This window comes from Melitaea cinxia, chromosome 22, assembly GCF_905220565.1.
Source record: "Melitaea cinxia chromosome 22, ilMelCinx1.1, whole genome shotgun sequence".
Lineage (NCBI taxonomy): Eukaryota > Metazoa > Arthropoda > Insecta > Lepidoptera > Nymphalidae > Melitaea > Melitaea cinxia.
This window is the reverse complement of record NC_059415.1, coordinates 13,288,199-13,299,148: the sequence shown is the minus strand read 5'-3', so window position 1 is coordinate 13,299,148 and position 10,950 is coordinate 13,288,199. Positions and strand designations below refer to the sequence as shown.

Here is a 10,950-nt window from a genome sequence, read left to right as displayed (position 1 = left end):
TAAATTTAACACTATCGTCACTCGCACCACACACACTGTTGGTCAATAACCGTTGTGGAGGAGGGCGGCCGCCGCCGAGCTGCCGCCGGCCGCGGGGTGGCCAGCGTCGGCAGCTCCGTGCGCTCCGCCGCCGCCTGCGCCGACCGCCTGCGGAGGATCTTGCGCGATCCCCAAATAGCTATCCCGACGGTAGCCACGGCAACGATGATGTAGGTTGCCGTATAATGATGAATGTCGTGGCTGCTAACGCTGTCATACAACGGAACAGTCTGCTTCATCTCTTCGATCTGCTCCTGCAGCTGCATTAGCCGCTTCGAATGCTCGCTGACGTCGTCTTTGTCGCTTGCGTTAGTAGCACCGAGGGTTGGAACCGATATATTAAAAAAGTAGTTTATCGGAGATAACTTTGGAGCAATAATATCGGCTTTGAAGTGCAAAGTACTCATTTCTTGTTTATGAGTATACACAGTGAAGTCCTTGAACTTCAGTATACATCCGTCATTTATTGTCAATAAGCCAGAATACAATAACGGTAACGATGAAACTGGATCGTCGCATAGTATTTTTACGTTCTGTTGTTTACAATAAAAATAAAAGTAAGTATTCACTTGATTTAATTCATGCCACTGTGATTGGCACGGTTCCTCATAAATTCTGCATCTTCCGGTGGCTGCATCCCTTTCACAAAGACTTTCATCGTCCTTCAGGGTGTACACCGGAGACTTGGTCTTACATAAAAGAGTGCCTGACTCTTGCTGCAGACACGATTTTAATTCACTTTCAGTTATAGGCAACAGAGACTCTTTCTGTAAATTAATAGCTAGGAAACTAGATACGGGTTTTATATAAATCATAATATTATTATTTACTAAACGTGGTACGGCGATGATTTTATGAATTTCGTAGGTATCTCGGTGAACTAGAGGTATTTTAGTTTCAAATAATAGGTAGTTTGTTGACATTCTAGCTTTTACCTTTAATAAATGATAAATATTAGGTAAACTTATGTTCTCAAAAGGTAGTGATAAGTCTTTCGATATTTTAGTTGAAATAGTGTTTAGTTCTTGGCGTAGTTGATCAGGTGTCAGGAGGTGTAAGCTGAGCTGGCCGTTATAAATGTTAGTCATAGTGTCTAATAGGATATTCTGTATGTCCTTGAGATGAGATAATATGTTGTTGGCTATTATTGCGGAGAGAATAAAGTCGTTATTTGTAAAGCTTTCCTTTTTGACGGCGTATAATTGTTGTTCTACTTGATTTAATCGTTGGTTGATGAGCTTGTGTTGCTTGTTCATAACGTTCTCAGTGCGTTTCAATACATTTAACTCGGCTTCGACAATTGAGGTCTGGTTCTTCCAGAGTGCGGCGAGATGCTCTTGATTGTGCTTGATGAGTTGAATGTCTTGCTCATATTTTTCAGCGAAATTACTATCCAAAATTCCGAATAAAGAGTTTGCTAAATTACCTACTCCGTTTATTATTCCTCGTCGCGTGCGCACAGTATGCTTATTCATCATAACATTATTATAATGATTTAATTGTTCATAACCGTGATGTAATTGTAACATGATCGCTGCACATTGTGAATGCTCTTGTTCACTATTACAAATGTTTTGTAAATAATCTAAGTACTTGCTTAATGTTAATGACCCCTCCCAGTAAGGATTCATGTCGTAGTAGACGACTAGGCGCCACTCGTCTTTGATTAGAGACATTTTTGTTATCTTGTCGAAGTACAAACCTTGATTATTTCTAAGCGGCGCAATATTAAACGAGCCTTCTGATCTTGATATAAATGTCATTATAAAAAATAAAATTGTAAGCACCAATTTCGAAAAGCTATAGGTATTTTTCTTGCTTGTTTTGGTAACGTGATATACTTGCTTAACGTCATCTTGTTTTACATTTGATTTTTGTTCATTTACTGGTAATATTCGCGTGTTTTAGACGTCCCCCCACTCTTAAAATTTTATCCTCATCAAGTATAGGGTGGAGCATACAAATCTTGCTTTTTGATGATACATTATTTCCTTTCTGTATATCACGTAATTCTTGAATAAAATATTCTTGCTGACACTGTTGAATGATTTTTATGTTGGCTTGCTTTATTTCACTTAACGTTAAGTGTTTCTTGTTTTCACGTTTATTATTAATAAATCTATAGACCCAGGCTAATATTCTCGCGATCTTGCTTAACGAGCTAAATTTATAAAGTAATGATGTTATGATATTTTCATATTGATTATGAATTACAGTTGCTACGATTTTTTTAGTTTTTTTGGCTTCTTGACATGTAAAAAATGTTATTTTAGTATTAAATTGATCTTTAGTTTTATGCGTTTTTAACCAAGTCGGCCCGTTCCACCATAATTTATGATCTCTTAATTGTAACGCTGTTAAACCACGGCTAGCACAGTCTGCGGGGTTCTCCTCCGACTTAACGTAATTCCAGCTGTTAGGCGGTACCACTTCGATAATCTGCTTTACTCTATTTGCCACAAATGGTTTCCAGCGCTCAGGTACACCGTTAATCCATCCTAAAACTACCATAGAATCAACCCAGCAGTAGTAATTAATTTGGTATGTTTCAAGGCAACTTTTTATTTTTGACATTAACTTTATGAGTAATAAGGCACCGCATAACTCAAGTTTCGGTAAAGTAAGTTTATTATTTACAGGAACTAATCTTGATTTTCCTGCTATCATAGTTACCGATGTCTGTTCATGTGTCATTACCTTGCAATAAACAACGCAGGCGTAACATTTTGTTGACGCATCTGAAAATCCGTGGAGTTCGATGACATTGTTCTTTGTTGTTCTTAACCACCTAGGCATATAAAATTTATTTATATTTTCTAAGTCAATTTTCATACTTTCCCACTCTTTCAATATATTTTCCGGTAAAGGTTCATCCCATTTTAATTGCAGTTGCCATACTTGTTGAAATAATAGTTTTATTTTAGTTGAAATTGGAGATAGCCAGCCCAGTGGGTCAAATAATTTTGATATATTTGAAAGTAAAATACGTTTTGTAGGGTTTTTCGTCATGAAGTCTAATTTTGAGGTAAATGTAAATTGATCTTGCTGTGGGTCCCAACTCAGGCCTAACGTTTTTGATGACTCGGTGTTTTTAAAGTCATAATTTATTTGTTCTGTATTGCTATAGTTATTTGGGAGTATATCTTGATTATTGGCCTTCCATTTTCGTAAATTAAACCCTCCTGACTTTAAAATCGAAACAATGTCGTTTATTAAACGCTTTGCTGATTCGATAGAATGACATCCGTAGACTAAATCGTCCATGTAAAATGATGATTCAATAACTTTCGGCGCAGAACTCTCTTGATAATTCTGTCTCTCATCTTGAGCTAAACGTCGAAGTGTCATCATCGCCAGAAACGGCGCGGCCTTGGTGCCGTATGTCACTGTCTTTAATTGAAAAATATTCATTTTATCTAACGGCGATTCTCTCCAAATGATCTTTTGATATTTTTGGTCATCTGGATGTAACCAAACCATTCTAAACATTTTTTCAATATCCGCAGTAAACCCATATCTAAACTGTCTCCACTTGATAAGAAGACTCTGTAGATCTTGTTGTAAATTAGGACCTCTTTCCATCAAGTCATTTAAGCTCAAACCGGAAGTGGAAGGCGCGGAAGCATTAAAAACCACCCGTAACTTAGTTGTGGTTGATTCATCTCGAATAACACAATGGTGCGGTAGGTAAAAACCGGATGAATCGGAATTATTTGAGTGTATCATATGACCTAATTGCTTGTATTCGTTTATAAATAATTTATACTCTCGTGCTATATTTATATTTTTAACAAACTTTCTTTCTAACTGTTTAAACTGTGCAATGGCCTTTGACTTTGACTGGCCTAATTTATTCTCTATTTCATTTTTAAGGGGGAGGCGCACTTGATACTTGCCATCCGACTGACGTATAGTAGTTTTATTATAAAAATCAATGACCTGCTGGTCGGCAAGTGATATAGTAGATGGCTCTGAGATATTTTCTGATTGCCAAAATTGACAGATATCGTCGATGTTATGTACAATTATGTTACATTTAAAACTCTTTTTTACGCAGCCACTCAAAATCCAACCTAAACGCGTTTTTTGAGCCATCGGTAGAGTGGGCCCCGCCTTATAAATTCCGTCTAATAGTAAGTTACTAAAAACATCTACTCCAAGTAAAAGGTCTACCGGTCTTCTCATATTGAAGTAAGGATCCGCTAAAGGCAAATTTTCTAATGCAGGCCACTCTGGTTTAGGAAAGCTGTAGGAGGGCAGATTCTTTATTAAAGTTCTCATGATATACGCATCTGTTTCGAAAGAAAAGTCTTCTTGATTAGACCTACACTTGATTTTAATAATCCCCTTACAATTGCTCTCCTTTTCACCTATTCCAGTTATAGTTCCCTTGCAATGTTTGCGTGGTAAACCTAAAATGTGAGCTATTCTCTCTGATATGAGAGTAGTCTCAGACCCCTGATCTAGTAAGGCTCGAATGTTATGGTATGTACCGTCCCGAGCTTGAACCTGTACCATGGCTGTTGCCAACAGGATTTCAGGGTCTTTGCAATTTACCGAAACATGTGTATTACCCACGTCCGATTTCGAAATCTTCGACTCTGTATTTTTCGACGTATATAGTTTATTGCAAAATACGTCATGCAAAATTGTATTATGATTACCATCGCATTCTCGACAACGCGATTCAGAATAACAATTTTTGCCTTCGTGATCATAAAGACAATTTTTGCATAAATTTTTGTCTATAATAAATTTTCGTTTCATATGATTAGGCAACTCTAGAAACTTTGTGCAATAATATAAGCCATGTTCGCGATTTGAACAAAAGTGACACGGTAATTTTGCCGTATGTGCAGGTTTTTGAACTCTGTTACTTGAAACCTTTGATTGTGTAAAGTATGTGGGTTTCTTGTAATTTAAGCGATTTTCTGTTGGTGAATTATTATAATATGTATTTTTGAAACTAGACTTCGCTGTCGGGTTTTCTTGCTTTTTCCGTGAAGTCTCAAGAGCCGTAAATTTCGTTTCTAGGTAATTTAGAAAATCTTTTAAAATAGGTAATTCCTTTGGTTGTTTTAACGATGATATGTATTCGTTGTAAGTATCGGAATCTAGTTTTTGGCTTAAAATATGTACTAATAAAGGGTCCCATGAACTTATGTCTACACCCAGGTTTTTTATCGCATTTAGCGACTCCAGTGACGTATCGTGGATTTTCTTGATATGTCCGAACGACGGTTGTTGCGACACTGAAATATTCATTAAAGTATTGATGTGTGACGTAAAAATAAGCTTTTTATTGTTATATCCATTATTGAGTATCTCCCAGCAGGTAACGTAATTATCTGAGCTTATTTGTAAATGTTGAACTAAACGCTCGGCTTCTCCTCGGAGCTTACCCTTTAAAAACTGCATCTTTTGCGCGTATGATAAAGATGCGTTTGTGTGGATAGTTTCAGTGAAAAGATCCTTGAACGATGTCCACTGCTGGAAGCTTCCGCTAAAAATAGGCAATTCCATCTGCGGAGTTGATTTCTCCCTATGACACATAGACCTCATTTTCCTATTAATAGCCCTTTTCATGTCTTCGTACAATCTTTCATAATGATAGAAAGCCGCATCGTATTCCTGATTTTTCCCCTCTAGTTCACTATCTATTTCAAGATGTAAAGTATCTATAGCCGACCATCGGGATTGTAACGTTTTTAATAAATCGTCAAACTCCCATTTATCTAACTCCGTATCTAAGTTAATACTAGCTACCTTTCTCTGAAGCGCCCTGAAGTTGCTCGCTTGCTTTCTTAGCAACTCATCTGTCCTGCTATTGACGCCCTGTGCCCTGAAAGTTACCTGATGTGCTTCAGACTCGTGCGCGCTGTCCGTCCTTGCTGCCGTCGACGAGGCGCGCGTGGGCGGCTGCGGCGGCCCAGCGCCAGCCAGTGCAGTCGCCGGCCGCAGCAGCGGAGTGCTCAGTTTGGCGTCACGTGGTTGATAATTCACGATGACGGACCTGACATGCTCGTAGCGCTCCCTAGTTGTGTCGAATTGCTCGGTCACAAAATAATCATGTGACTTGTCACTATAGCCACATAATTTAAGGTGGTTGTTTTGAAATTCCTCCCAATACTTATCTAGCGTTTCAAGTCTCCTCCTGATGTAATCACCGGTCTTGCGTTCCGGCCCATCTTTCTTGAAATTGCTGTAGAGCTGCTCAATAGCTCCAACCAACTGCTGCTGTGTTGATAGAAGATCTTCCATGTTTACTTAAATTGATATGCTAAAAATTCTTCGATAAAAAATAGTCTGTAATCTAATGTCCACAGTTCACTTCACGAAAAGTCAGTTTTTTCTCGCAATGTAATTCGCAAATGTACGACTTGGTTCGTACAATGCTGCTTTAATACTATTCCACGTATCGAGTGACTCTTCGTAGGCCATGGCATCTATCGCGGTTCCGCTTAGCCTACTTTTAATGAGAGAGATAAGTGGCGGACTTACTCTAACAGGTGCATCGAGCATGCACAGTATATTTTCTACCTCTCTTATATAATAATTAAGTATTTTTGGATTACCATCATACCTGGGCATAACATCCCTTACAAATTTAAAATTATGTAAGTCTGAACTATTCATATTAAATAATGATAAAAAAAAGAAATCGAGTAAAATTAGAAAACTACTTGCTTACGATAAGCGATAGTGTTGGCGTTACGCTATAACTAAGTATAGCACAAAATATTCTATTATTAAATGTATTGTCTAATGCGATTTCAGCATAAGAACAAAAATTATTTAATTATTACACAAAATATATTATTATTAAATGTATTGTCTAATGCGATTTCAGCATAAGAACAAAAATTATTTGATTATTACACAAAATATATTATTATTATTAAACTAATTGTCTAATCGCGATTATAGCACAAAGAAAATCACATGTAACACTATACTCGTATGCATAAATATAATATAACGACATGAGATATAGGACACTGGATAAACGATTCGTACTTACCCAAGGATTCTCCAGCTTTTTTTTTATTTTCAAACTTTCTGACAGTAATTTTAAAATTGCGGATACTGTATTACTCAAGATTTGAGCAGCAAGTTTAACTCTCATTTTGGATCTAAACTTGGGTTTTACATGTACTTTAGTAATTTTCTTAAAATGTAGAGTAGTTCGGTTTTTTTCCTCCAGTTTTTTGTCTGGAAGAAATGGCTAATTAGCCATAAGTCCGCCCATTGTACTTCACTGTCTGTAACTATCTTTATGCTTTGTTTGTAATGTATTCGTGGTGTACAATAAAGTATAAAATAAATAAATAATAATAATGTTCCCTTTTTTTTCTTTTGCTGTCTGTTGTGTCCTGTTTGTCATCTTTGATAAGCATTCAGATTTTTTTTTTCAAATGGATTAAAGTAGTAGGATCAAATCCAGGATTCATTTTCATATTTTGTAGGACAGTTTGTAACGTCCCAATACTCGGCATAGGTAAAAGTGTGCTAAGGTATTTAAAAGCTTTAGGCGTTTTTTTATAAATAGCTAAAGTTACACTTTTGCTCAATTTTGTATAACGTTTTCTTTTAGGTTTTCGTTTTTGATTGGATATGGAAGACTCAATTAGGCTCTTTAGTACTGGAGATAAAATGTTCTCCATCTGATTCACCTTTTTCTGCAGGTTTTTAATTAGAATTCGACTGTATGTCAGCTTTTTCATTAATTTCTGCTTCTGCTTGCTCTGGTCTTTCTGAAAATTGTGTGAAAATTTGGATGCAAAGCAACTATTTTTACATGAGAATAGAAGGTAACTGACTGGTGACAGGTTAATTAGGATTAAAGATTATTGTTCTAAAAATTTTAACGATTTGTAAAAAACAAGTGTGTAAGGCATCTTTTCCATTACACGGTTGTTCAAACGTACGGTGTGTAAGCCGTACGGTTGAAAAAACGTGCTAGCTTGTACATGATACGGCAAAATCACCGCGCGAGACATCGGTAAGTACTGGCTAGTAGCGCTTTTTACTCGGGCTGTGTAGGACGTGCTGCGTCATGAATTTTCTTACGAAAAAAAAGATTATAGTTGCTTATTACATATATAGGAAAAAGAAAATAGAAAAAAAAAGGGAAGTAAGGTTTTGGATACATCCGATTTTAGAAAAAAGGGAGGAATATGGCGCGTTTCATACACTTGTCAAGAATCAATTGAGAGAAGATGAAGACAAGTTTTACAATTATTTTAGAATGCAGAAAACTACATTCGACAACTTGCTCCAAAAATTATCCCAGGAACTAAAACATCAAGATACTTTTATGCGAGAGAGTATATCGCCCGCAGAAAGATTGGCTGTAACTCTGAGGTAAGTAGGTACAAAATTAAATGACATATTTTAGTTTAAAATTGTTTATTGCACACAAACAAAATTATTACATGTAATTGAATTTTAATAATTATTAATTTAAGAACAAGTAAATCAAAAAATACACTACGCTGAAAATGCTACTCAAGTGCGGTACTAAAATCGAATTCGTCTTCAATAGAAACTTGAGAATCTGCCGAGATACTTTCCGCATTTACACTATGTACAGATAATTGTGATTCGGGTCGGTAGTGGATTGGCTCTAAACCAGAACCGTGTCCAAAATCATGAGAAGACGTCTGTGGACGACTTATTCCATAGCTCGATCTAGCAGCTGTAGAATATCCATATGTTGACGATTGCGCATTTGAGGATGCTGTACCACTTAAATATCCTTGATGGCCTTGATCCCATTGGTTTCTTGATGTAGGTATATACTGAGTACACTGTCTTTGTTGAATATTTTTAATTATTGAAATTACTTGAAACTGAAAGTCTATCATATTTTCATCACTGAACTTGTCAACTGTATCAGCGATTCCCATAAAAAAGTTCATACTACGGCTTTTCTTTTTCTCATCTCGTTCTGCTGAATCCATAAACTTCATAAACCTAATGTCAACTTCACTTAGTTCATTTTTTCTTTTTTTTTTAGCCCTTTGCGTCTCACTCCGTTCAGTGTATCCCGAGCTTGATTGATTCGGGACTGCACTATCAAAATTTTCATTACTGAGGCTAGAATCATGAACATGTTCAGTCATGTTAGAATCGGTCTTGCGATGCTCAACATTTTTTTTAGGAACATCATTTCATCATAGAACATATATTTTCTTATTTTTTTTGCTGAAGAACCAGACTTACATTCATTAATTTTTTTTGTCATATTTTATCCAGCTATCTTTCATATTGGTCCACTTCTTCATCACCATTTGCCCTGAAAATAAATAAATAATAATTATTAAATTCAAAATTTATGAAAACCCCCGACCTAAACTGAATCGACCCCGACCTAAAATGGGGTTTTAGTATTTGAACCTGAACCGTTTTGTTTTATATTTCAGGTATCTAGCAACAGGAGATACCTTTACTGACCTATACTACAGCTATAGAATTGGAATAAAAACCATAAGTTGCATCGTACGTGAAGTATGCCACTACATTTGGTTAGAACTGTATAAAGAATATATGAAAATGCCATCTAAAGAAGACTGGCTACACATTGCAAGCAAATTTCAAGAATCTTCCAACTTCCCGCTGTGCTTAGGAGCGGTCGATGGAAAACACATCAGACTTATTAAGCCAATTGATAGTGGCTCGATGTTTTTAAATTACAAACATTTTTTTTCTATAGTTTTGATGGCAGTAGTAGATAGCGATTACAACTTTATATTTGTTGACGTTGGCGCCTACGGAAAGGAGTGTGATTCCAGTGTGTTTAAAGAGACCCCATTTTGGAAAAATTTAACAAACAACGGATTAAATCTACCCGATGCAACACGTTTGCCTGGAATTGACTACGATTTGCCATATGTGTTCGTTGCGGACGAAGCCTTTGCTTTGCATTATCACTTGCTTCGTCCATTTGGTGGTCATCAGCTTGATCAATTAAAACGTACATTTAACTACAGACTCACAAGAGCGCGAAGATTTGTTGAATGTGCGTTTGGCATTTTATCCAATAAATGGCGAATTTTTCACCGGCCAATGAATGTGTCCATCGATTTGGCAGTTGATATTGTGAAAACATGTTGTGTTTTGCAAAATTTTATACATAAGCAGGAAAACTTTCAGTTTCACAATGCGAGTGAAAATGAGTCCACCCTTGATTCAGAATCGGAACTAATCCAGTTACCTATCACGAATGCAGTTCGCGGAAGTTTGGCGGCTAATGAAGTTCGCAACAGATTTGCACAATATTTTGTATCTAACGAAGGTCGCCTCTCCTATCAAAACAACTATGCATAAGTAAAAAGTTAATAATTAAATATCTGTAACTTACCAAACTTGTTTTTCTCATCACCACTTAAATCTTCAAATGTGGGCTGGAAATGAATAAATATTTCTTTCCAGGAATCATATTTAAGCCGCTTATTTTTATAATCGTCGATGGTCTTATCCCATATTACAGGCCTTTCTTGAATCAACGTAATTAATAATTCTTGATTTATGTTCATTTTATAATAAAATCGCGAAACAGCGTATATAAGCGGTCACGAATCCGTGCGTACGTCCGGCACCGTCGACACACCCCGATAGACTGCCATACAACACTGGTGAAAATCACGCCGTGCGTAGACGCAGCGCGCCGAGGGGCAGTCACGGCGCACGCGGCCGCGGCGCCGTGCCTTGGCGCCACCGTGCATGTCGACAAGCTCATATAGTGATCCATACCACACTGACGACCGTGCCTACACGCGGCGAATTAACCGTAGATTTTCACGGCGAGAAACCGTGTAATGGAAAAGAGGCCTAAATGCTTACTTGAAGTTTGTGACATTTTTCCTTTTAAATCATTCTAAATCAGAATTTCTGAAGTAGAAGTTGAAG

The 10,950-nt window shown here is 36.9% G+C and overlaps 2 protein-coding genes across 2 annotated transcripts; one reads left to right on the top strand and one right to left on the bottom strand.

The window, feature by feature from the left end:
• Nucleotides 1-1,917: 1,917 nt before the first annotated feature.
• On the bottom strand, nt 1,918-6,300 carry LOC123664645. The gene is made up of 2 exons (XM_045599163.1): nt 3,885-6,300; nt 1,918-3,770 (listed from the first exon to the last, which is right to left on the bottom strand). Exons 1-2 carry the CDS (start codon nt 6,298-6,300, stop codon nt 1,918-1,920), a joined length of 4,269 nt encoding a protein of 1,422 aa, XP_045455119.1.
• Nucleotides 6,301-7,516: 1,216 nt separating this feature from the next.
• Nucleotides 7,517-10,401, top strand: LOC123664687 (protein ANTAGONIST OF LIKE HETEROCHROMATIN PROTEIN 1-like). The gene is made up of 2 exons (XM_045599196.1): nt 7,517-8,403; nt 9,465-10,401. The coding sequence occupies exons 1-2, from the start codon at nt 8,096-8,098 to the stop codon at nt 10,366-10,368; spliced, it is 1,212 nt and encodes a 403-aa protein (XP_045455152.1). The 5' UTR covers nt 7,517-8,095; the 3' UTR covers nt 10,369-10,401.
• The last annotated feature ends 549 nt before the right edge of the window (nt 10,402-10,950 follow it).